Here is a 27,177-nt window from a genome sequence, read left to right as displayed (position 1 = left end):
AAACGCTGAATGATTTGTCGCCAGAGAAAGATAAACCCAGAGCGAGTCTCAGAGTAGTCGCTAAGACATTTAAAAAGTCTTTGTGGACGAGTTCTGCAAGACTCATTTTCTCCAGTTTTCCCACTATTTTATTGAGATGTGAAGCCGTTGAAATCATCTACCTCCGCAGTGAATTATTTAACTTTCTTGTTTGGGGGAAACCCGTCAATCTTTTCCTTACTGAGAGTTGATGTGAGGAGTAAATATGAAGACAAACATCTTAGCACAGAGAGTGATGTCTAAAGACAACTAGATTTCTGCTTCTGCGTCACATCTACGCAAAATGAATGCGTTAATAACGTGTTCATGCACATTTCTTTAAGCGCCACTAGCTTTATTAACAAGTTCTGTTATCAAAAAAAATAGATAATTAATAGCATTAACTGGAAATCATGCGATTAATCATAATATTTTAATCTATTGACAGCCCCAGTAGCAGCAGCCGGACAATCAGAGAAAATTAAACCTCATTCTGCCTCCTACACATTATCTACTCAACGTTTTCTCTCTTTTTGTTTTGTCACAGTGATTTCAGTAGAAGTAACGGTTCAACATTTATTAACTCCAGTCACCATTGTTTAAAGTACACAAATAAACTCACATTTTAAGTGTTACATAACGACGCTATAAAAGCTCACCAACACCGAAGGCTCTTTGTGGATCTGCTGCAGGGGAGTAAATTAACCTTTAATGCCAAACTGTTGCTTTAAGTCGTGAGTTCAACCTGACATAGCGCTAAAGACGTAGAGCGGGATCTCCCTTCTCTCAAAATGTCCGGTTTCTAAGAGACTTTTCGTGTCCTTTAACGACACATCTGGCCAAAAATAACCTGAAACACCTTCAAAACCCAGCAGCTCGCTGAGAGGCCTAGGGAAATGTGGAGCCCTGAGCTCAGTGGGACATACATCAGTAATGAGGCCGGCTCCCAAATGGCACCATCCCATTCGACATTAGGCTCCTTTCAGGCCGTCTTCATGGCTCTCTACTCTGAGGCCTGTTTCTCTTCATAATGGATGAACTGTGAACTCTGCTGATCCTCTCCTTGAGGAAAAATGAAAGAATCTGGGGTGGCCGATTTCTGCTGCGACATTAGTGAAATTAAAATCTCTTTGATGCATTTTATTTTGTGTATTTACAGTTTTACATTCATATATATATATTTTTTTTTGTCAGACACAAGCAGACATTTTGGCACTGATTGTTAAACACAGACACTGTTAAAAAGGACATAAATTATCACAGAAAACCCTACGTCAAGTCACACATATAGCATCATCACCCTGGTAAATGTTCTTTTCTCAGCCATCAGAGGGTGCAATAGACCATCTGAAACCATAGACTGCACAGTCTTTGCCTGAAACTCACCTATCAGATGGAAAAGTGCTCAGTATTTGCTTCTCTTAACAATAGTTATTTGACTTTAGCAAACTTAAAGCATTTGTTTCTGGTGAGGGACGTTAATTAAGAGCCAGCTGTGATGCCTTGCATGGGATTCAATTTGAACAGGATGAAATGTCATATATGTCATAAAACAAATCTATTGTCATGTCAGTTCTGAGTTGTAGCATTAGCTGCTCATGCTACATACATGTCAAAATATATATATTTGTATATATGTACGTGTATATAAATAATTCCTTCTCATTCTGTAAAATATTTTTTTTATCACCTATCCTGAACTCTGAGGCAGAAGTGTAACTGAACTTTGCGGATAAATAGTATGTTGTAGTAGTTGATAGATTAGCTGGTATGGTATAGTACTAGCTATTATAGCTAGTATGTTGTAGTAGTAGCTAGATTAGCTAGTATGTTGTAGTAGTAGCTAGATTAGCTAGTTTGTTGTAGTAGTAGCTAGATTAGCTAGTACGGTGTAGTAGTAGCTAGATTAGCTAGTTTGTTGTAGTAGTAGCTAGATTAGCTAGTACGTTGTAGTAGTAGCTAAATTAGCTAGTACGTTGTAGTATTAGCTAGGGTAGCTAATATGTTATAGTAGTTGTTAGATTAGCTAGTATGGTGTAGTATTAGCTAGATTAGCTAGTACTGTGTAGTATTAGCCAAGGGAGCTAGTATGTTGAAAGATAGTGTGTACATTGTATTAGTAGCTAGGATAGCTAGTATGGTGTAGTAGTAGCTGAGATATCTACGTAGTAGTAGTAGTAGTATCTTGGATAACTAGTGTAGTAGTAGCTTGGATAGCTAGTGCGTCATAGTAGTAGCTAGGACAGCTAGTATATTGTAGTGGTAGCTAGATTAGCTAGTACGGTGTGGTATTAGCTAGGGTAGCTAATATGTTGTAGTAGTTGTTAGATTAGCTAGTACGGTGTTGTAGTAGCTAGATTAGCTAGTACTGTGCAGTATTAGCTGAGGTAGCTAGTATGTTGAAGTAGTAGCTAGGATAGCTAGTATGGTGTAGTAGTAGCTCAGATAGCTAGTACGTCATAATAGTAGCTAGGACAGCTAATATATTGTAGTAGTAGCTACGATAGGTAGTACGTTGTAGTAGCTAGGACGGCTAGTATTTGTTTAGTGTATATTGTAGTACTAGTTAGGATAGCTAGTATGTTGTAGTTGCTAACACAGTGCTATCAAGGGTCAGAGGAATATCTTTGGATGTGAGTCGCTGTCGTTGTTTACGGTTGTTTAAAATCTTCTCATAGTAACATTTAACCTACATATTTCATCAAACTCACAAATATGCCACATTACAGGAGTTAAAGTCTCCATGAAACAGCTAGGAGTGCTAAATGACTTTGGAGCCACCACCCCCCTCTTCCTGAAAAGCCCACTCTTCCCTGATTGGTCAGCTCCAATAGCCTGAGCAGGCCCTCAGGTGCAGGATGAGTCATCAAAGTTATTAAACTGATTTCCAGGAAGAGTCATTTGTTGGGCCAGATACTAAAGGTGACTTATAGTGAGAGATAAATGATAAATCTAAATCAGATAAAGGATTTTGGTTACATCCCCCAAATAAAATCATATAAATAAAATCTAATAATGAAACACGCTGTCCAAGAATACCATCATATCATATCATATCTCACCTAAGAACCCGCTCTAAACATCACCTCCCTACTTCTGAGAATGAATGAATTGTAATATATTTGATCTATGACACAAGGTCCTCCTTTAAAACTTCAATCCGTTCGCTCACTGCAGTAAAACCTCTCTTGACTTTACACTGTACAAATGTCAGACAATCTGTTCACACATATTCAGACAGTAATTTCACCGTGTGATACTCTAATGTCGACCTGCTGGCAGATGCACAGCTCCTGTTCTGCACCTCCAGGTGAGTTCATCACAGCAGACGTCTGAAGGTCACTGTGCCGCCAGGCTGCAGAACGACTGACTGTAGAAATGTTTTTCACTGAGTTCTTCACTGACGTCTTTTCCTTCTCTGCTGGCGCCGCTGCAGGTGACGATGGCGCCGGCCTGAGCTGCTTGTTAAGTACCTGTACATGTGTGTGTGTTTTAATTCACGCTCAGTACCCCGTGGCGTTGACGGGGGCGTGCGCGATGAAGTGTGTTCCAGTCGTCGGAGCGGTGAAGCTGTACGCCGCGTACGCTACAGCAGAGCCGACCATCAAGCCCGTCATATAGGAGACTGTCATCGTGTTCCCTGGAGGGAGACAGACACGGTGGTGAGAATAAAGAGCTTATCCAGAGTGAACGGTGTCTTTGAATAAATAATTCTCCTGAGAGACGAGTTGGAGTCTGAGGCCTTGTCTGAGCATCCGGTGGTATTTCTTTAAAATAAAATTTTATGTGCGGTGAAGAATGACCTTTTGGAAAATTCTTCTCAATGTGAACATGTTCAGACACTCTAGCTGCAGTGTTGGCGTGTAGACAGGAGTGTTTATTATTATTATTATTTTTTTTCTTGTTTTTTAATGTACGTACCTGTACTTCCTTGTACCTTCCCACACAGCAATAAAGTCTACTCTATTCTATTCTAATCTAGAGTGTGCACCGTTATCTCCTTTGATTTTATGTGATGATTTTGCAGACGTGACCAAAACAGTGCTGCATAAATGAAGAGTTACCTTTCCATCTTATTGAGGAACTGACTGGTTACTTTACTACAAAGCCCCAAATTTTGCAGAATCCAAGGAAGAGCTTTCATTGAAGATTTTACCAAAAAACAACAACACATTTTTCATTAATTTAGGTCTGGGGGCGGCACAGTGGTAGTGTGGTGGTTAGCACTGATGCCTCACAGCAAGAAGGTGGGTTCTCTCCAGGTACTCCTGCTTCCTCCCACCGTCCAAAGACATGCTGGTTAGGTTCATTGGTGATTCTAAATTGGCCGTGGGTGTGAGTGTGAATGGTTGTCTGTCTCTCTGTGTTAGCCCTGAGATAGACTGGAGACCTGTCCAGGGTGTACCCCGCCTCTCACCCCAATGCCAGCTGGGATAGGCTCCAGCTCCCATCCCCCCGATAGGACAAGCGGTTACAGAAGATGAATTAATTAATTTAAGTCCAAGCAATTATGCACGATGGAATAGTTAACAATGGAACACACACACACACCTATGGGAGCGGTTGACTTTCACTAATTGATTTTCAAAAAGAAGATTCTGGGATCTTGCAAAGGTTTCTAGGGTTTCTCTAAAGTTTCTTCGGATTGTGCAACAAATGAAAAAAGAAATATCACAAGATCTCATAAAAGTTTGTTGAGATCTTGGAAAAAGTTTCTCAGAATTTGCAAAAGTCACTCGGGACTTCTCTAAACTGTCTTGGTATCTCACCACAAAATTTCTCACAAAAGGTCTCACAAAAGTTTCTCGAGATCTTATAAAAAGTTTCTCAGGGAGTCGCAAAAGTTTCACAAGATAAAGTTTTCTTGACAGCTGACAACATTTCTCAAGATATAACAAAAGTTACCGGGGTCTCTCTAAAGTTTCTTTGTTTCCACAAACTCATAAATATTTCTCAAGATCTCGAAAAAAACTCCTGCAAAAGTTTCTCTGAGTTTTTTCCTTCGTCACTTCCAGGCTTCCGTACTTTACAGCTGTTTGACCATTAGGCTCAATAACACTCACCTGCCAGCTCCCTCTGCTCGGGCGGCACTTTGCCAGCGGCCTGGATCATCGGCACCGACCCAAAGTACCCGTTGGTGACTCCCATGAGGAGGGAGAAGAGACATGGCCAGGCGGGGTGGGACAGGGTGGGCGAGCTGGACGGGTAAACGCACATGACAAACAGGGGGATGAAGACCACCCTCAGACAGGAGAAGAAGAGCAGGCGTCCTCCAGACCAGTCGTATGGCAGCGCTGCCAGGATCTGAGGAGACAGGGGGCGACTCTCAGCACGGTGTGGATCTCAAAGTTAAATATAAACGGTACGACCCGTACAAGTTGTGTAATTAAAGGACTTGCAGCTCACCTTGCCGACAAAGTCGGACATGTTGAAGGTGGCCATGATGAGGATGGGCAGCCATTCCCCTAAGGTGCGGTTTTTAATCTCAGACTCCAGTCCAGGGAACAGACACAGGGTGATGCTGTAGGTCACGGCTATGGACAACATGTAGGCCCAGATCACACGGGACACCACGTAACGATGCAAGATCATGTCTGGTCAGAGAAAACACACACACACACATGTTTTAAAAATAATAATCACCAGCGGATGTGTTTAAAAATTAGACTGAGCAGAAATTAGAGTATTGAAGATTATACCGCGGACGCCGGGCCAGCTCTTCCTTATCTTGGCTTTTGGGGCGTCGAATCGCACATAGGTGCCGCCAACAAAGTCCTCAGCGCCTTCTTCTGTGGAGGGCAGTGTTGTCCCGCCGTTTCCCTGGAAGACACAGAAGAATCATTATTTGTTGCTCATTTCTTAAAAAACTTCAGCTGGAGGAACGCGGCTCTCTAACCAGACGGCTTGACGGAGGTCCCGAGGAAATGCAGAGGTAAACAACTCTCTCATTTGTTCGTCAGAGGCTTTATTTGCTGTCCATTGTGTCCTGCAGGTAGTCTTAACATGAAAATTAATTTTAATTTTGAATATCTTGCCAAACAAGACACAGCGTTGGTACTTGTACCGCTCAGAGTTTTCTACATTTCTGCATAAAAGTCAACAAAGAGAAGCCGATCTAACTCTAAGTGAACAGGAATATTATCCTTGTGCATGTGTTTATTCAGGAACATTAATCATTTGTTCGTATCAGTGAGTTGGTAAAGTCAGTGAACTCCTTGTTTTCAGTATCTGTTATGACCTCCCTGTACAGCAGTTACCCGTAACTAAACATTTCCGGTAACTGCTGATCTGTCGTCTACAGCAGCTTGGAGGAATTTTAGCCCATTCCTCAGAACAGAACCACTTCAGTTCTGAGATGTTGGTGGGTTTCCTCACATCAACTGCTTGCTTCAGGTCCTTCCACAACATTTCTATTGGATTAAGGTCAGGACTTTGACTTGGCCGTTCCTAAACATCCATCTTGTTCTTCTTTAACCGTTCTCTTGAAGAACCACTTGTGTTCTTGGTTCTCGTTGTGTCGCTGCATGACCCAGTTTCTCTTCAGATTCAGAGTTCATATCAAGGCCAAACCAGAGCCCATCGGTTCAGAAGTGTTTCGTTCAGTTCTTCGTTTAGTTTAAAAAATAAATCAGGGGGATTTGTCTCAGTCTGATCTTCACATCTTCACGTGTTTGTGGAAGTGTGTGATAACAACAGACGAAGGAGCTTTCTGAGGAGAATCCTAGAGTTGCACTTACTTTTGCAGCTCACTGATATGTAATTTTGGTACATATAAGTGTTAATTTCTCTTCCCTATGGATAGTTTGTGTAGTTAATGTTAGATTATTGTTGGGGTCAGTTATCTGCCCTATTTTCTCTTTGAGGAACATGCCAAGGCCATGGTCCCTCTTTGGCGTCTTCAATCTCACTCTCTGGCTGTCTACAGACACAGCTGTAGAGTTAGATGATAACGTCCTCCATCCCTGGAAGACACTTTGTATTTCCTAGCTGGTGTGAATCCTTATCTTCATGTTTATGTACTATAGCCAATTGGATGTTAACACATCTCCCGTTTGCTGCCTCGGCCCACCTTTCTAGTATATGAATCTGAGCTTTACGGTTTGACCCTTAGAACTGAGGTGGACTCATGCACTTACATTGTGATGACGAATCTTCTGTTCTCCTCGTACGAGCCAAAATAAACTGCTTCAGCATAAGACATACAGGACTCTGGTACTTCTTCTTCTTCTTCTTCATTGGCATCACCACAAATTCCTCCCTAACAATAACTATAATATTTCTGTTTCTTTTCTTCGATTGGGTTCTCTTTGTCTATTTTCAGGACTCGTGTGAATATCAGCTGATGTTTTGAATCAATTTTATATTTTCAAGTCTTCCTCAAGGACGTTAACGGTTCATTCTGAACACTGTCGACATATTCATTGAACTCTCAATGATTTGACCTTTATTTTTTCTGGGGGTTTTTTTCATCACTTAGGGCTTCCCGGAAATATGACATCAGCTTTTTTTATTATGGCAGCGGCTGTGAGATGGCTGCAGGTTGACGTAATGATGTCAGACTGGACTGCAAATTAACCACTGAGACACACACACACACATTTTATAGACACGTCCCTGCTATATTTGATCTTTACAAATACACACTTATTCACACACACACACACACATAGAGAGAGATCCATTAGTTGATTAGAGGGGCCGCTCGCCAGAAGGCACCACTATCCTTGATTATCTCATAATATATGGAGCATTCGTTTCCCTCGGCAACCGGAACAAAGAGCTGCCAGAATCGGCCTCCAGACGCAGAGGGAAAAATAAATAAATAAAAAATACGACACACGCGGATCTAAAACTGAAAACACGAGGGGGTTTCCGTCGCCATCGTCTCATGTCTCATGTGTAACGTAATGGTGCACAAACAGAAACACTGCATGCATTAAAAGATGACAGCCTGAGGTGCTGCATATTCCTTTGAAAGGCATCCCAACACACACTTAAACACACACACACACACACACACACAGCGATGAGGAAATTAGCTGCACAGCTTCGGGCTGCAAAGTGCCGCTTCATGCACGACTACAAAGTGGATTAACCTCCTCTTCTATCGTGCTCTCTTCTTTTTTTTCTGTTCTGAAAACTCTTCCTCCTCTCGGCAGGACGCCTCTTTGTCCCTTTTCCTTACGCCAACATTTTTGTCTCTCAAGAACATGACTCTCCATTTTTATTCTTCTTGCAAACCTCAACCCTGGCAACTAATTGCTCTTCCTACCGCCGGAAAGCAGCGCAACGGGCTTAAATGAATGATTCTGCCTTTTTTTAAAAAAATAGCTGACTCAGAAATCATCAAGGAAGTGAAGCTGCATGACGCCGCAGTTTAAAGGCCGGTCGTTTTCTTGTTTTGCGACATTCGTACAGGTTTTAATGAACAAAACATTGAGAGTGGACCTCAGAATATCACTTTAAAAAAAGCATCTAAATCATTTATAAGTGGCGTAAGTTTCAAACGATCAGCAGTTTGTTCAAGGCTGGTTGCAGGTAACTTCTGCAACGGTTGGTGTCAAAGTGAGGCATTTCCAATCAGATGGAGATTAAAGAGATTGGCAAATTTGATCTGCATGTGCATATATGATCTTTGTAATTAAACATATTTCGAACACTGAGCTGGGGACCAATGAATCAGTAAGAAGCTCCCGTCGGCTGGGAAGCACGGTGGTGGAAGCATCAGGGTTTGTTCTTGCTTTGCTGCACTGGGAGGTTTAGAGTCATTCACCAACGCTGTGAATTTATCACGTCAAACTGTGCTTTGAGAATGATGTGAGACCACGAGTCTGAAAGCTCTGGACCTTTAAGCAGAATAATGATCCTCAACAAACCAACAAATCCTGCGTCCTGCACCAGCTGCTCAAATCATTTCTGTTGAAAGAGCCAATATTAGATTCTGGTGCCAAGGTCGTACTTACTTCTTTTCACAGATGAATATATCTTAGTAAGTGTTTTGTTGACTAACTGATTTAAAAAACATGAAGAACAGCACAAGGTGTTGACCTGGCCTCCAAATTCACTTGATCCCAAACTGATTAAGTATCTGTGGGATGATCCACAGAGGCCCCTCCCCTCAAAGGCCCCCACGAACAACATCCTGTTGCAACAAGTCTTTAACAGTCGTAGGTGGTCGTGAAACATTCCACAAACTTACAAATCTTACTTCCTCTGACGTGACGTCGTGGTGGACCCTGTATCCCGTCCCGTTGTCCCGCGGGTCGTGACATTTGCCTGGACCTTTGCCCTGGGTGTGGCTGGTGTAGTAGCGCACGAAGCGGGAGCGACGCACCAACAGGTGGAGCAGGAAGCAGAGCATCTCCATGCTGATGGAGACCAGGAAGAAGATGAGCGTGTTCTTCTTCTCGTCGGTGATCAACAGCTTGGTGAAGATGCGCGACAGGGAGATGATCACCCCGGCTGTACCTGGGACGGTGTCACGGGACAGGGAAGATGAGAGATTCAGCAGCAACAACAAGGATGTGGAGGGTTTTTGTCTTTGTGAGCGTACTTACTCTCTCCAGTCATCACCCCCTGCGTGTACCTCTTGGGCAGCATCCCCATGTAACCATAGAAACTGGACTGCTGCACTGGGGACGGAGGGAGGAAGGAGGAAGTGGTTATCAACCGGAGGCTCAGATCAATTCATTTAGAGGCGCAACTTCCTGAACCTCTATGCGTCACTTGAGAAGCCTGTGGTCGGTTTGTTAATTTAACGTGTTTTAGGGAAATATCTCAACATTTAGCTGCTTAAATGTTTTGCTCTTTAGCTCGTTAGTAGCATTTTTACCTAAACAGACCACTGTCAGAAAGCTTGTTGCTATGATCAGTCACCATGGAGACCACTTCCTGGACCAGAGAGACCTGGACCAGTGGGCACCATGGAGACTACTTCCTGGACCAGTGGTCACCACGGAGACCACTTCCTGGACCAGTGGTCACCATGGAGACCACTTCCTGGACCAGAGACCTGGACCAGTGGTCACCATGGAGACTACTTCCTGGACCAGAGAGACCTGGACCAGTGGTCACCACGGAGACTACTTCCTGGACCAGTGGTCACCACAGGAGACTACTTCCTGGACCAGTGGTCACCATGGAGACTACTTCCTGGACCAGAGATCTGGACCAGTGGTCACCATGGAGACTACTTCCTGGACCAGTGGTCACCACGGAGACTACTTCCTGGACCAGTGGTCACCACGGAGACTACTTCCTGGACCAGAGAGACCTGGAAACTCCAGATGATGAAGACTACTTCCTGGTTCACTGAAGGAGAATACAGCTGTTTTTATCTTGTTGCTGTTTTATTTCTTTAAATCACACTAGTAGAAAGAAAATTAAGTCTAATATTAACTTTCTCTTTTTAGACTGCAGCATTTTTTTTTGTATCTAACATGATTTAAAAAAAAATAAAAATAAATGTGCAACAAGTCAAAAACTAAAAAATGAAACAGGAAGTAATTCTCTGTAACATCTGACGTTTCCAGCGCTCCTGTTTAGTTCTTTCTGTTTCAGGACCAACGGTAAATTTACTTTTTTAAATTGAAAATCAAATCAATTTCTTTTTTATTTTACATCTAAATTATTATTATTAGTACCCGTGCAGCCGAAGGCCACCACTCCCACTGCCACCAGGTTGATGATGTACGCCTGCCTGGTGCTGAACTTTTCCAGCCAGACGTCAAACACGCTGACAAAGACCAGCGGACCCAGAGCTAAGATGTAACCTGCAGACAGAGAGAGGAAGAGGTGCATGCATCACTGATCCAGGTTAGACTACGACTCGTATTTGACAGGAGCCGACATGCAGAGACAGCTTCCCCCGTCTGAGCTACGATCCAGAGTTTATTAACTCCAGAGACGAGCTCTGGAGCAGGCAACACACTTCAGAAGACTTCTCCTCAGGGATGAAGGCTGAGTTATTTCAGGCTGCACCATCTACCGTGGTGAGACCTTGCACCGTATATGTGTTGAAATATCAAACATCCCACAGAGACATGCATTTTTAAAGAAATGTTTTTCATTTTTTGCTCAAAGATGTTTTTTTTTGTTTTTTTTTAAATATTTGTTTGGTTTTAATATTTAATGTTAAACTTCAAACTTTCCATAGTTTGAGAGTAGTTCACACAGAGAAGATGTGAAGGAGCTAAAAAACTAAAATATTTTTAATAAATATCTTTTAATCACATTTGAATCTCTCCAGCTTCCCCAGCTCAGCTCCGGCTTTCTTTCCTCCCAGCTAACAGTAGCTCTTCCTAGCTTCCTAGCCTCCAAGCTAACAGTAGCTTTTCTTAGCTTCCTTTCCTCCCAGCTAACAGCAACTCTTCTTAGCTTCATAGCCTCCAAGCTAACAGTAGCTCTTCTTAGCTTCCTTGCCTCCCAGCTAACAGTAGCTCTTCCTAGCCTCCCAGCTAACAGTAGCTCTTCTTAGCTTCCTAGCCTCCCAGCTAACAGTAGCTCTTCCTAGTAGCTCTTCTTAGCTTCCTAGCCTCCAGCTAACAGTAGCACTTCCTAGCCTCCCAGCTAACAGTAGCTCTTCTTAGCTTCCTTTCCTACCAGCTAACGGTAGCTCTTCCTAGCTTCCTAGCCTCCCAGCTAACAGTAGCTCTTCTTAGCTTCCTTTCCTGCCAGCTAACGCTAGCTCTTCCTAGCTTCCTAGCCTCCCAGCTAACAGTAGCTCTTCTTAGCTTCCTTTCCTGCCAGCTAACGGTTGCTCTTCCTAGCTTCCTAGCCTTCCAGCTAACGGCTGCTCTTCTTAGCTTTCTAGCCTCCCAACTAACAGTAGCTCTTCCTAGCTTCCTAGCCTCCCAGCTAACAGTAGCTCTTCTTAGCTTCCTTTCCTCCCAGCTAACAGTTGCTCTTCCTAGCTTCCTAGCCTTCCAGCTAACAGTAGCTCTTCTTAGCTTTCTAGCCTCCCAGCTAACAGTAGCTCCTCTTAGCCTCCTAGAAACCAAGTTACATTGGTAACTTTTTCCCATATAAACATAATCCATAATCCCCAGTGCTCTTACTCCACTACTACCACTTCTGGAACAAACAGTCATTGATGGTTGATGCTAAATGCATTGTTAGCAGTGCACTAGAGTGGGAATGTTGCCACAGACACTGCACTGCAGGATATGGAGAGATTTACCTGGAGCTGCTTTGCTAATCAGAACTGTGTGAACCTGTTTCGTTCCTACAGACGTTTATTTATTATTCAAGAATGTTTTGAACTCTGAAAGCACAAGTAAATTCACAGTAAAGTTAGTTTAAAACATTTCATGGATTAAAAACCAAAGGAGAACATATTCTCTTTATGACATCTTCCCACAACCTAACTTTGACTGTGCATAGAAAGGTCTCTGACTTACCCACAGTGATCCTGGTGTGCATGCTGAGTCTCTCCACCAACACGTTGTTGAGGATGACGGCCAGCAGAGCCACCAAGATGTACGTCAGACTCATGTCGAACACTATGGACGTCCCTGAAACACACAAACCAGAACCAAGGCTACTACGAGTGTGTTATATACAGTGATCAGGCATAACATTATGACCACATTCCTAATATTGTGTAGGTCTCTCTTGGGGTGACTCATCAGAGAATGGACATGGGCCTTCTGAGGGTGTCCTGTGGTGTCTGGCAGCAGGAATGTTGTTAGTTGGGGGGCCTTTGAGGGGAGGATCCTCTGTGGATCATCCCACAGATACTTGATCAGTTTGGGATCTAGTGAATTTAGGAGAGGCCAGGTCAACACCTTGTGATGTTCTCCATGTTTTTTCTGAGTTGTTCCTAAACTGTTGCATCCTGCTGGGGATGGCTGCTGCCATCAAGGAGTGTCATTGCTATGGGGTGGGGGTGCCTGGTCTGGTCTAGGTGGGTGCTACATGTCTAAGTAACATCCACACCAATGAATGCCAGGTCCAAACGTTTCCCAGCAGAACGTCGAGTTGTCACAAGATGCTCAACGTTATTCACGTCTCTTGTCAGTGGTCATAATGTTGTGGCTGATCGGCGTAGGTGCAGTGCGTGGGTTTATATCCGTGCAGCTTTATACCTTTAAACTTGTGGTGCAGGTAGTCGACATCAGTGATGAAGCTGTTGTAGGGGAGCAGGAAACCCACTCCAGCCAGCAGCATCGCAAAGTAGATGCCATGGTAACGGTCGTCAGGGATCGGCTCCTCGAAGTCTGAGAGGGGAGTCAAGGGTTAGAGGAATTAATCACAAACAAGCAGCGGGGGTGTGACTGTTTTTAAAACATCTGGAGGGGGATCTAGGATATTGAGTAAGACTAATCAGGGTGAGGGAAGCTGCAGCAGCCTCTGACGCAGTGCACGACTTAGCTCCGTGAAACATTGATCAGAAGAATTGCTGATCATGGACTTGGCGTCAGAGTAGGATTTTTATTTATTTATTTTTTTGGTGATTCAGTTTCGGCGGTAAAAAAAAAAAAAAGTGTGATATGCAGGTTCTTCATGTAACAGTTCATAATCCGTTCCTAATCCTGTAAGCCTGCTATTAACTGCTCCATTTAGATTTTACAGCAGACGTCTTACTTTTTTATGTTTCTGCTTTATCACTAGAATATTTTCCAATAAATTTCCTATTTTTCATACCGTCCCTTAGTAGAACCACAGACTTGGATCAATTCAATCTTTGAAACTTACTTTCCATTTATTTTCTTTCAGGAAAAAGGCGGTCTCGGTGGAAATTGCATCCTCTGTCTGTTTTGTTGGCTGAGGTATGAAGGCTGACGGCTAAAGGGAAGATGTGACGGCAGGACAGCAGCAGAAGATAAGTAAGATAAAGAGGGTTGGGAGCAGTGCATTGTGGGTCACTACAGATTTGATTATCTTGGGCCTTTGTGCAGCCTTTGTAACCAGGCAACACTACGATCCGGCCTCATTCTCTTTACATGCGTTTCCTGTTTTCTCTCTCCCGCCTCCGCGGTCATCACTAATCTTGACACTCATTCGCTTCAGCCTTTTTCCCACAAGCAGAACAGACGTCTCAATTGTTCTTTATTATTCAGTTTCCTTGGACGAGTGTAGTGGTGGAAACATGATTTAAGACTTGATACTGATATAACAGTACAAGATGTGAACAAAACAAGCTGACGATCAGCCATATAGCCCATAGTCGGGCTGTCTGTGAGCGTCTGTGGCCCAACGTTTTGTGGTGTTTCCTGTACAGTTGGAGCTAAATTAACCTCTTTTGGTGTCTTTTTAGTTGACTGTCCTCCTAGCTAGCTAGTCTTAGCTCTTCCTAGAATGCTAGCATCCTAGCATCCCAGCTAATAGTAGCCCTTTTTAGCTAGTCTTGGCTCTTCTTAGCTTCCTAACGTCCCAGCTAAAAGTAGCTTTCTAGATAGTTTTAGCTCTTCCAAGCATCCCAGCTAATTGTAGCTCTTCTTAGCAAGTCCTAGCTCTTGCTTCCTAGTCTCCCAGCTAATAGTAGCCCTTTTTAGCTAGTCTTAGCTCTCCTTAGCTTCCTAGTATCCTAGCTAAGAGTAGCTCTTCCTAGATAATCTTATCTCATTCTAGTTTCCTAGTGTCCCGGCTAATTGTACTACTTCCTAGCTAGTCTTAGCTCTTCCTAGCCACCTAGGTACTAGTAGCACACCATAGCTTCCTAGCATCCCAGCTAATAGTAGCTCTTCCAAGCTAGTCTTAGCTCTTCCTAGCATCCCAGCTAATAGTAGCCCTTTTTAGCTAGTCTTATCTCTTCTTAGCTTCCTAGAATCTCATCTAATAGAAGATTTTCCTAGATAAACGTAACTCATTCTAGCTTCCTAGTGTCCCGGCTAATAGTAACTCTTCCTGTTCCTGTTAACTAAGACCGGAAGCATCAAAAGCAGAACAGACTAAATAAATGTTTAGTGTATAATCCAACAAGTCTTTGTAACTGGTGGAGGCAGAGCGGAGCGAAGTATTAACCAAACACCAGTGAGTCTAGTGGAAGTGTGGGCGGGTCATCGATACCGTGGCTCCACTCTCAGACAGTACAGCTCAGACTCTGAATCCCAATTTGCAACATGGCGGCGCCCGTATCTGTGTGATACTAGCATCAGTTTGACCGGTGGGAGGAAGTGTGGACACAGCATATGTACCATCTAGTCATTGGCTGTGTAGTAGTAATTTATCTGGTCCAGTCACAAGAGGTGTTGCAGGTAGGTCTTTAACATCAGTGTGGTTTGTCTTGGTCTTAAAACGCAGTTCACCTTTAGGCATGCTGTAAAAAGGATCTATTTAACAGATTTTATTCTAAACTTACAGGGAACTAGTTAAACAGTGACACACACTTTTCTGTCCCTGTATCTTATCAGTTTTTCCTGGTGCTTCCTTTTTTAAATTCCCTTTGATTCCTCTATCGCTTCCCTTCCTCGTTCCTCTTCTCTTCTTATAAATAGTTCACAAGGATTAAAAAGGAAAAGAAGAAACTCTCTCACCAGGCTCAGACAGAGCCAGCACTCCTCGCTCCGGGGCGTCTTTACCGATTTCCTCCTCCTCCAGCTGGTACGAGTCGAAGCTGTAGCTCTGCACCACGCCGCTCTCCCTCGCCTCCCTCCAGGCCTCCCTCCCTGCGGGATCCCTCCATCCAGCTCTCCCTCCGTCCCTCCACACGTCCCTCTCCTCGGGCGTCTGGGCTGGCGTGGGCCTGCGACGCTCGGCGCCCACTGAACCCATCTCAACACCACCAACGCAAAAAAGGAAAAACAAAAAAACAAACGCACGCTAGACTCTTCTCCTCTGGACTAGACAAGCCTCGCACTCCTGGCAGCGAGCATGTTAAACACAATCCCAGCGACGCGGCCTGGAAGAGATGGAGGAGACCTTCAGATGATGGAGGATCTGTAGAGAGACAGGATAAAAAACAATCCGTCAGTGCGTCAGTGAAATCAGTCAAGGTTAGACATCCGGAGGAATCGTTTGTTTGTGTTGATATGTGAGAGGAATATTAAATAAGAGAGACACATGCTACAGTATGGAGAGAATGAAATGAAAGAGGAAATCAACAAGTCAACCCACAGAGAATACATCAGCTGCAAATCTAATTATTTATGACCAGTCGGAGTCATTTATCAATCACGTTAATCGTTTTAGCTTCTCAGATGGAACACTAACAGCTTGTCTGTCTTGTTTTTTGGCTCTAAATCACAAAAACAGTTTACCGTTTAACTCTCAATTAACCAAAGGACTGATTAGCCTTTAGTCTTTCAGTATTTTACTTATCTTAAACTATTTTATTCACATTTTCTTTAAAATTATTTTTGATTGTACGTGTCATCATCTGTGTTGAAACTCTTAAAGGGGAACTACTGATTTTTACAACCTGGACCTTATTTCTTTTATATAAAATACAATCGTTTACTCTAACTTTGGAGTCGTTCGTCAGATTTTTAGATCCGTGTATATCCATATAGTGGGAGTGATTAGGGCACCGAAACGCGAATAGATAACAGGTAACTCCGGACTCAACGGGGAATAGCACTAGCGTATCATAACAAAATATTGGTGAAATGAACAAGTTTCGCGGCAGATAATGTGTTATTTAGAGACTGTGTTTCGGTGCCCCATTCACTCCCACTATATGGATATGCGCTGATCTAAATATCGTTCGAACGACTCCAAATGACACCAAAGTTATATGGGTGAGTAAACGATCGTATTTTATGCCAGAAATAAGGTACAGGTTGTAAAAAACAGTGGTTCCCCTTTAACCTCGTTGCATATAAAGCCTCATCTCTATCTCCATTTAATTAGTCAATAAAATAATTGTTTTAGAACGTTTGTCAGTCAAACTGATTCGGTAAAATTTCTTAGCTGCTATTGCTTTATTAGCTATCTGGGAGATTTCATGTAAACATGTTCAGTAAATGCAGCATTTACATTTAGATTTATCAACGCTAGTGCTCAATTTGACGCCGGTTTAAGCTTCCAGGTGGAGGTTGGAAGAATTCCCGGATGAACTTCGCCACCAACAAATATGTTTTGTAGTAGTGACGTTTGTGAAAAACTCATGAGTCACTGTCCAGCTAAACTGTTTAAATTCAAAGTCTGACCAAGTACAATCCAAATACCACAATGTGTTATTGCCCTCTTTATGGAGGACATGGTACAGCCACGTATCCCAGAATGCATTTCAAGTACGCTGACCGTCCTGTGTCCGTACTTCAGGATCGAACTTGTCCAGTCTGAACTAGTGAGTATGAAAATCAGAAGTTCGCCTACTTGACATTCATATTCGCCCTTGATCTGGGAGTCTCTCCGTTGGGAGCTGATCATACTCCAGCAAAGATCTGCCGGACCAATCAGATCATGTGGGCGGGGCCATAAGCGGCCCGCCACAGGCTCTAATCTGGCCCGTAGCATTTTTCAATGAAAATAGCTGCTATTCCTGATTTGTCCACTGTTTTAGAAAGAGATGTGGACACAGAACACAACACTGATACCCAGGACTAAACAGCAGACAACAATTGCATTTATTACTTGATTAAGTGTAAACATTATCCTGAGTTACTTGTTCTTCTTTGCACTAAAACAAATTGAAAAAGTCCGGAGTTGTCGATTCTTGTAGGTTATTATGCTGTTATGTTACTGGTCCGGCCCCGCTTGAGATCAAAATGGGCCCTATGTGGCCCCCGAACTAAAACGAGTTTGTCGCCCCGATGTAAAGGTATTTTTATTTTCTCTGCATCAGCCCCATAATGAAATCCTCATGTTATCAGACTCATATTCTGATAAGAGTCAGACACTTATTTATCATTATTTAACGTTAAAAGCATTGCAAAATTAAACCTCACTAGTCAGAATAGATTATTTTTATTCCTCATCTCAGCTTTTTGTCTGATCAAGGCTCCTAAACCAAATCTGTTTGATGTAAAGTGATATAAATGATGTAAAAATAGAAATAAATCCTCCTTTCCAGACTGAAGCAAGGCCAGGCAGTATGTTCTCACCCACCACCACCACCACTACTCACCGGGGAGCTGTGGAGCTAAACGTTATTGTTACAAGCTGGATCAATATAAATGAGTATTGACATTATTCTCTGTGCAAACACACGCACCAGAAAAAAGGAAAAGCACCAAAGCGCATCAGTTGTGCGCACCTGCGTGGATTCAGCCGTAACCGCTCACCTCTGATGCCCTGAAAGATAGATTTCACTTCAACACGAGACGAATGGGAGATGTGAACACGACTGCTTTGTTGTATTTTGTTCTTTTTATAAAAAAAATCTATTTTAAAACCTGGTCTGGATCCGATGATGCAAGCTCTGTGTAATATCCTGCAGAGGAACAGGTGTTTGAATAAAAGCAGAGGAAGCTCATCCGGTCAAAGAAAATGTTTTCCGAATACAATAAAATAAATCCTGATCATGATCCCGGTCCTCCTCCGTCTCTGAGCCGTGCAGCTCTGCGGAGTTTCCGCGTCCAGACTTGAGGCGGCGCTCTCAGCAGCCTTCCCCTGGTTTAAATTAAAAGGCTCCAGCCAGAGACCGTAATTGAATTGCAGTCAGACATCACGCTGCAGTTTCTATTGTCGACTTACATGAGAAAAATACTAGATAGATGTGTGCATGCCTGGAAAGAAAAAGCTTTTGGTTTGAAAATGCGTAAAAAAAATGCTTTATCCTTATGCGTAAACCTTTTTATTTAAACCTTCCATTAATTAAAGGTTTAAATTAAAAGCAAAGCCATGACGCTGGATGACTGGATGACACATGGGTGATCAAATGAATCATATACAAGGTTCATGAGTCACATTTGTGTTTCTTTCCCACCGCGTTTTATCCTTTAAATGAAAAACAACAACAGACAAACAACAGGTTATTAAAGCCCCCCCTCGTTTACCTCACCGTGTCTCCCCCTCTCTCTCTCTCTCTCTCTCCGGTGTCTTGCACCTCCGGCTTTCTACAACAGCAGCAGGAGCGAGGAGCCCTTCCCGTAGGATCCTAGAGGTGCCGGCCGGACTTGGCGCGTCGTCAGCCCGTCTCCATCAGACAGAAAGGGAGGGAAGCCCCCGGTGGCGTCCTGCATGCGCTCCTAACGCACCATCCAGCATCCAGCAGCAGCAGCAGCAGCAAAGAAAAGGGAAGCGCGGATGGATGGATGAGGAGAAGGGAGGTGGGAGGAGGTGGAGGAGGATGGAGTGGGGGGTGGGAGGGTGGGTTCTGTGAGTGTTGCCTCTGGCTGTTCATCTATTGCAATCAGTCCTTTCAAACGCGCTGTGTTTGAAATTCATGGTTAACTACTTATTCTCACCGTTTCCACATGGGTTTAAATTATTAATGGTATAAACTGCATATCATACAAACGTCTGCAGGGTTCAAAATGTAAATTTCTTTAGAGGAAAAGGACAAAAAGCACCATACATTCACTGAACAGCTCAGTTCCACAATGCCACAGTTAAAATAAAAGAATAATGTGATGTAAATTAAAGCTTATAGTTTATTTAACACATAAATGGAGGAGGAGCTGCAGGGACATGATTCTCCTTTTTTAGTTGTATATGAGAAGTGTAACTGTAGTATACGGTGATATAGCAGGACAAAGACACAGTGCTGGTACAGGAGCCTCCGTGTGAGTGACAGTTTTATCTCCTCAGTTCAATATGCTGATGCTTTATTACTGGCAGGGACCCGCTCATATTGTTGCACCCTGTTGCCACAGAGGAGTCGAGCCAGCCTGGAATTAGCTAAATGGTTTCGCTGTCGGTGCAGACCCACAACTGGAGCAGGATGATGAAAATTCAGAGTACTTAAGCTTTGGCTCCACATCACAGATCATATCAGAGATCAAATAAAACCACACAGCGTGCATCAGAACACTGACTTTGTTCTTTTTTAGCGATCAGCGCGTTTACCAATAAATACCCACTGATCTCGAGGGGATTATTTTGCAGAGAGCGTTCCCCTCTTTATGCTCTGGGTTTCTGTTCCTGGTGACAACCTGGTACATGTTGTTCAAATAATGAAAAAGAAAATGATGTGAAGCCAAAAAACGAAAAAGAAAACAACTAGAAAATCAGATAGTCAGAAAAGTAGATAGTTGTTTTTGCATAACTAGGGTTTTGTGAAAAAAAAAACCTACCAATATAATTTAATTAGATTTTATTTACAGTTTAGAAACATGCATCTCTATAGATTAGAAACAAGCATCTCTACAGATTAGAAACATGCATCTCTACAGATTAGAAACATGCATCTCCATAGATTAGAAACATGCAGTTCCACAGATTAGAAACACGCATCTCTACAGATTAGAAACATGCAGTTCCACAGATTAGAAACATGCATCTCTACAGATTAGAAACATGCAGCTGTACAGATTAGAAACATGCATCTCTACAGATTAGAAGCATGCAGTTCCACAGATCAGAAACAGGCAATTTTACAGATCAGAAACATGCGACTCCACAGATTAGAAACATGTAGCTCCACAGATTAGAAACATGCATCTCTACAGATTAGAAACATGCTGCTCTACAGATTAGAAACATGCATCTCTACAGATTAGAAACATGCAGCTCCACAGATTAGAAACATGCAGCTGTAAAGATTAGAAACATGCATCTCTACAGATTAGAAGCATGCAGTTCCACAGATCAGAAACAGGCAATTTTACAGATCAGAAACATGCGACTCCACAGATTAGAAACATGCTGCTCTACAGATTAGAAACATGTAGCTCCACAGATTAGAAACATGCAGCTCCACAGATGTCTCCGCGTCTCCAACACTGCGATCCACATGGATTCCAGCTTGGTTCATCTTTTCAAACACTTGCTTCATTAACTGGTTGTTTTTCTTCCTCCATGTTTCTGTGTTTACCTCCCGTGGAGCAAACATGCTCAGAGAGAGTGGATTTATTCCAACCAGAGAGAAACCAGCAGAACAAGAGTTTACATGACTGTCAAAGGTTTACAACACCACCACTTTAGTTTCTTTCAGCTTCATGAAGCCACAATAAAAATGTCACTTTTATTATTTAAAATGCTTTTCTTCCGTTCTCCTCTGAGACGGACGAACGCATCCTGTGGCACAGTAATCGTTTGGGCTGCAGTCATGAATTTAATCTGTGTGAAATCCTCTGGATCACGAGGGCGTTGTTCTCTGCTCGTCTGCCTGTTTGTCTCTTTCACTGGATGTTTGTTAGCTTACACGTCTGCCTCTCACTTTTACCTGTCTGTCTGTCGGTCTGGGTTAAATCTGTCTCTACATTTGTCTTCATGCGTTCTTCCTCTGTTGTGCGTCCGTGGGAACACTGTGGATTTATGTGGAATAGTGATGATTTGTCGTGTTGTTTTAAAGCCTCCAGCGGTCCGTCCAGGAAAGAATACCTTCCTGTGAATTTGTCAGAGTGTGTCCTATAAATATTTTGCTGAGCAGCTGTCTGTTATGAATGTGTAAAAAGGTCAGAGTGCGTTATTCCTCCTTCACTCTGCAGCTCTGTACCGACAGCAGTGTGCGTGTGTGCACTGATTTACAATGTGCATCCTGTATTTATGCTGCTAGTCTTTGCCAAACTAGCTTACAGCTGTGGGTCTATCCCTCCATCCATCCCTCCTTCCACCCTGGAAAAGATGCTGAGCCTGAACAGTGTCTAAATTTAGCCACTGGTTCAATCAATGAACGGGGGAGCCACAGCGGCATGACTCTGCATACTGATAGTGCAGCCACCTCCGCTCACCTCTGGAGGAAGAGATAAAGAAATTAAAGAAACGATGACAAGAAAATTAGAGGAAAGACGGGGTCCTTAATGCTGTCCTTCAGCTAGAGGAGAGACAGGGAAGAGAGGAAGAAATGGGAGGGAAGTGAAGGAGGAGGCCAGGCAGTGGAAGAAGAAACTGGATGAAAAGAGACAGGTGTAAATTTGAACCAGAGGGATTGAGGGATGGAGACAGATGGGGAGAGGAGGGGGGAGTTCACACGAGCAGGGATAAATATTACAGAGAAAGGAAAAGTAGCCGCAGCATCAGAGGAAAAGAGAGGAGGTAGAGGAAAAAGGTAAAGGTTAGTTCGTGCAAGAGCAAACTGCAGAATATTTCTATTGGTATTCAATGCAACCGACTTGATCTGGAGGGGAATGAAAGCAGAGCGTGAACAGGTACACAGAGGAAGAGACTGTTGAGTCAAAACAGAGAAGAGAAAGAAAAAAGAGGTTTTCATGGAGCACAGCATCGTGGACTTCACAGAGAGGTCGATTCTTTCAGACGTCTCATTCTGTGACCTGATTATAGAAGATTTACTCAGGAAACAGCTAGCTCAGCTTAGCCTAGCCTAGCCTAGCCTAGGGACCAGGAATAGGGTCCAACTAGAGACAGTTCAGAAACAAGATGCTGCATTTAACAGTCGCTTTAACGATCAGTGTCACACGGGTTTCGACACCGTCCCGGCACTGCTGCCACAATTATGTTATGTTGGATTTAATGTATTTTTCTGGCATGTAGCACCCACCTAGACCAGAACAGGTACCCCCCTTCCCATAACAATGACACTCCTTAATGGCAGCAGCCATCCCCAGCAGGATGCAGCCACAAAAACGCTTTAGGAACAACTAAAAAACAGCACAAAGTGTTGACCTGGCCTGCAAATTCACTAGATCCCAAACTGATCAAGTATCTGTGGGATGATCCACAGAGGCCCCTCCTCTCAAAGACCGCAGGACACCCTCAGAAGGCCCATGTCCATTCTCTGATGAGTCACCACAAAGGAGACCTACACAATATTAGGAAGGTGGTCATAATGTTACGCCTGATCGGAGTACGATACAGTACATAAACCCACTCCTCTTTTTTCTTCTCGTTTTCTTCTCGTCTCTCTGTGGACATCGACATGATAAACACGTTCAAACACACACTCTCTTTTTAAAAAGCCGTGAAAGCTGCAGAGCGCCTCCAGCTCCTGGAGATCACTGGCTGTAAATCCACATCCATTGTTATGTTTGGCTGGAATTACAACGACGACGCAGGCGTGCGGCTCAGCGTCTGTGATCCTGGAGCAAACGTACAAACACACTCGTGTAGAAAGCTGTTTTTAGTCTTGTGTGCATGTGTGGGAGCTTTGTAAACACACTCTAAAACTCAGCCCTGGGCGAAGCGACACTCGAAGAACCAGCATCCAGTTACTCCCCCCTCTCTCCCTCTCTCTCTCTGCGTCTCATTATCGTCGCCTCCATCTTACCGCTGATGTTTATTAAAGGTTGCTATGTAACAACCAGACCCCCTGACCATTTCTGTTGCACAGTTCTGCTTGTGTTCATGTTCGTGTGCGTACTGTAATCTCATTGTTCTTCTAATCTGAGGGTTTGTTGGTTTTATTGTCAGCAGAATGATGTTCGGCCTGCAGCTCTTTTTAGTAAATAATCCAGTGAACGCTACCCCCTCAGCAGCAAACGACAAAAAGACAAAGTAAAGGACTGAGAGTTAGCGTCTGACATCTGAAGGAGTCATTAGTGTTTAGGACAGAATGACGTATAGACTCATTAGTGGTTGGGCCGTCAGGGCTGCTGGCCTAAACAAAATCACGGACTTACATTTTAATATTTTCCCATTAATCTTATTAAATTATTCCCAACAACCTATTCTTTTCATTTTATGTCTTGTCTGTCTCTCAGCTGTGGTGATTCCTGCAGTGTAGCTCAGCATAAGAGCTTTTATCCAATCGTATTTCAGCTGTCATGTGTTGCCGGAGTCAAACAAATCTGTCTGGGCCTTCACGATTAAAACTGAAACACGTTGTAATGATGGTGTTCCTTTAACCAGTCACATTTCAAGTTGGTATTCTGAGGCCTTCTCTGTGACCTACGGTAGAGTCAGTGTTTTCGAGTCCTCTGATTGGACGGTCAAAGAGCCGCTCCGTTTAAGCTAAGCTAGCGGTTCATGTTCATCTGTTGCTAGCTGCACAACGTTAACGTTTTGATAGCTATTTGATGGCAGAAAGAGGAGATGCTATCGATTTGGTTGTAGATCTTCTTAGAAAGACATTTTCACGGCAGACTTTCCAGGAAAAGCTGAATATTGTGAGGAAAGGCCGCCCAACCCTGGAGCTAGCTAGCAAGCCTGACCCGGGCTGTGTCCTCCACTTTCAGGTCAGCAACTATGAGCGCTACCCTTGGTTTGTTAAGTTCTGGTGAGTAAAATTAATTATATTTACATCTTTTATGTATATTTCTGCCATTTTATTGGGTCGACATTGATGCTTCTGCTGGATTTGACGATTTCTTGCTTTAGTAATGTCATTCATCTCGCTATATGAGATAATCTATGATGCAACATCCTGTTTTATCGGTATCCATATTATGTTGATGGTTTTTCTATAGCAGTGGCGTCATAATATTTGTATTAAGAGGTGTTTTGAATAAAGTTGGAGGTCATTGAAGGCTGAGATGGAAAATAAATGGCCCGCCACTGACACTCAGTCTCAAAGTCCTCCAACCAATCAGAGACATTTTGCTGTAAACTAATTCAGATGACGTGTATGACTACTGTTACTCTTCTGTCTATCACCACATTAAGCCCCGCCCCCAAACGATCTGATTGGCCTTTCAGATCTTTGCAGGAGCAGAATCGGTTCCCAACAGAGAGACTCCAGAACAACTTTACTACACAAACAAATTTGTGGGCGTTGGAGAAATAAACTATATTTTGCATTTTAGGCATTTATTTTGTTACAAAGACAAAAAAAATATTGTTACAAAGACAAAAAATTATTGGATATATCGCCCAGCTCTACCAGAAACAACAGTGCCTATAATCTCGTTTGAATGTTTTTCTAATCATGGTAAATATAATTTTTTCGACAAAATGACTAAAAACAAATGTTTACTGTCAAAGTGAAATCTAATTTCTGCAAAACAGTATTGTTATATAATGTTTTGCTGGAGCAGAATCAGTTCCCAATGGAGAGACAACTTTACACCTCAAAAACCACTAGTAGGTAGGATAAGATCGTTTCACGTTGTCCATATTTATATACAGTCTATGCATTAAACCAAATAGAAGGATAAAGAGGTTTAAGTGCTGGTTTATAACCTACTGGGTGTGGACAGGTAGAAGACAGGCGTTGTTTGGACATTTATTGATGAACTTCCTGCAGATTCTGCTGACCTGAGCAAAGTTTAAATTGCGCTGCGAGTCTGCGCTCTGCTTCAATTAGCCACCGCCGCCCATTAGCGCCTCTTACTCTCGAGTGTGCGAGTGAATTAGAGTGAGTTTAATTTAGCGGTCGAAGCCGTTATCACTGTGAGGAATGAAACGGTCCCCGTGGAGTCTCTCTCCGTCCTTTACACGGGCTCCTCCGGGACCCTCGTCAGGATGGCGGGCGCCTTTTAGCGGCTCCCTTGTTGATCTCCACATCTCTATGTGAATTTCATTGCACTGTCTAAATTGCTAGATGTGACAATAGACGTCTTTCCAATAACAATAAGCAGAAAAAGAGAAATAAAGGTGGTGCCAGGGGAAAAGAGATGGATGAACGTTGTGGAGGATGAACAGGGAGAGTGTCTGTTTAAAGGTCATGTGTATTAGACAGAGCCGTGTGCAGAGACAGGGGCTCAGTCTCCTCCCTTCTCTCCATCCTTTTATCCATCACTCTCTCTTTTCGCTGCCAGTTTTTTCCTTTTGTACTAATTCTCTCTGTCTCTCTATTCGGACCAGCTCCCTCCCTCCATCTCTCTCTCCATCTCTCTCCATCAGCTTCAAAGTGCTATCTCTGTGGCGGACCTCGAGGGCACCTGACTCTCGAGGTGGAATAAAAGAAAGCGTCCCCTTTTTTTTTTGTCTGTGTGTGTTTGTTTGTGTAGCCGGTACAGTCCTCTGTGAAGAGGCCAGTGACGGAGCAGGTGAACTCAGAGCACCATAAATGAGGTTATGTTACCTTGTGTTGCATTGTGCGCTCTGGAGGCGAGTTCTGGAGGCGTCTCATGGGATTCAGGAGCAGATTGGATTCGAGGTTCTGTCCCACGCTGAGTGTAAATCACACGAAAGGTGTCGGTTCAGCAGAGCGCTGTGACTTGAGTGTGACCTTCACGAAAGGCAAAGGAAAGGAAAAGAGAAGACTGAGCTGTTTTCTGCCTGGTAAGAGGTTTATACTTCTGCGTTAAGTTGACGCAGAGGCTACGGCGACAACGCAGACCCCTACGTAGACGCTAACCCCGTAGCCTGATGTGCACCTCCCCCCAGAAATGTAACCACAACCGCAAGAGCTGTGATTGGTCCACTTGGTAGTAGCGTGTCAGTATTTCCGGCTGCTTCTCCATCGTTTCGGATCAATAAAGAATCAGTAAGGTCAATGGAGGAGGTTTGGAGATACAGACATTTGCATGAATTTTGCTGAAATTTTGGCGAAAGTTACAGTCGCCATTGTTGAAAGTGAAGCAGTAGAAACAAAAATTAACCCGACTCAACCCGTGCCAACTAATGTTTGGGTGGAGTTGTTACAGAGCGAACCAGACGGAGGAGCGCACAAAAGTAGAAATGGCTCGCACCAGTGTAGGCTACGTACGTACGTTACGGCGTTTATGTCCCGCAGTACTCTAAAGGAACCTTTAGTATTTCCAGCTGCTTCTCCATCTCCTCAATTGATTGTTTTGGATCAATAAGGATTTGTACGACTTGTCTTCGGCAAAATTTTGGTGAAAGTTAACCCAACTGGCAAAAAAAGACACAGCGCCGACTAGTGTTTGGGTGGTGTAAATGGCTAGCACCGGCATAGGCTACGTACGTAGTTTACGGCGTCTGTGTCCCGCAGAGGAACGAACTCCGCTTTAAAACACTCAGATGTTTGTGTCTGTGATGCAGCTTCATCCAATTAAACCCTAAACATTAGAGTAAAAACCAGAGGTCGTAGAAAAAATTGGACGACGTGTCTCCGCTTCCTCCCACTGGTCAAACTGATGCTAAAATTGCGAGATATGGGCGGAGCCAGAGTCATCGTGATGTCACGTCCTGTTTCTGTAGCGTCATATAACTAAAAAACGAGCATAAGTCAGCATCATATTAACAACCTAAAATGACAGGTGAATGGAGAAAGTGTTGTTTCATCAGGCTGCAAACATCTTTATTTATTATATTTCGTTTTTGTTTTTTTTTAACATTAAGTCTTAGTAGGTCGACTCACGTTCGGAGCCA

The 27,177-nt window shown here is 43.3% G+C and overlaps 1 protein-coding gene across 1 annotated transcript; it reads right to left on the bottom strand.

Annotated features, from left to right (window-relative positions):
• Positions 1–3,521: 3,521 nt before the first annotated feature.
• On the bottom strand, positions 3,522–15,732 carry slc29a4a (solute carrier family 29 member 4a; the record flags this gene model as incomplete). The annotated part of the gene is made up of 10 exons (XM_084570238.1): positions 3,522–3,658; positions 5,082–5,322; positions 5,425–5,612; positions 5,718–5,838; positions 9,218–9,486; positions 9,576–9,650; positions 10,662–10,790; positions 12,417–12,530; positions 13,104–13,235; positions 15,495–15,732. The coding sequence occupies 10 exons, from the start codon at positions 15,730–15,732 to the stop codon at positions 3,522–3,524; spliced, it is 1,644 nt and encodes a 547-aa protein (XP_084426364.1).
• Positions 15,733–27,177: the final 11,445 nt, after the last annotated feature.

Source organism: Chelon labrosus, assembly GCF_963514085.1.
Source record: "Chelon labrosus genome assembly, chromosome: 21".
Classification (NCBI taxonomy): Eukaryota; Metazoa; Chordata; class Actinopteri; order Mugiliformes; family Mugilidae; genus Chelon; species Chelon labrosus.
Note: the sequence above shows the minus strand (reverse complement) of the source record. Positions and strands in the feature narration are given on the sequence as shown.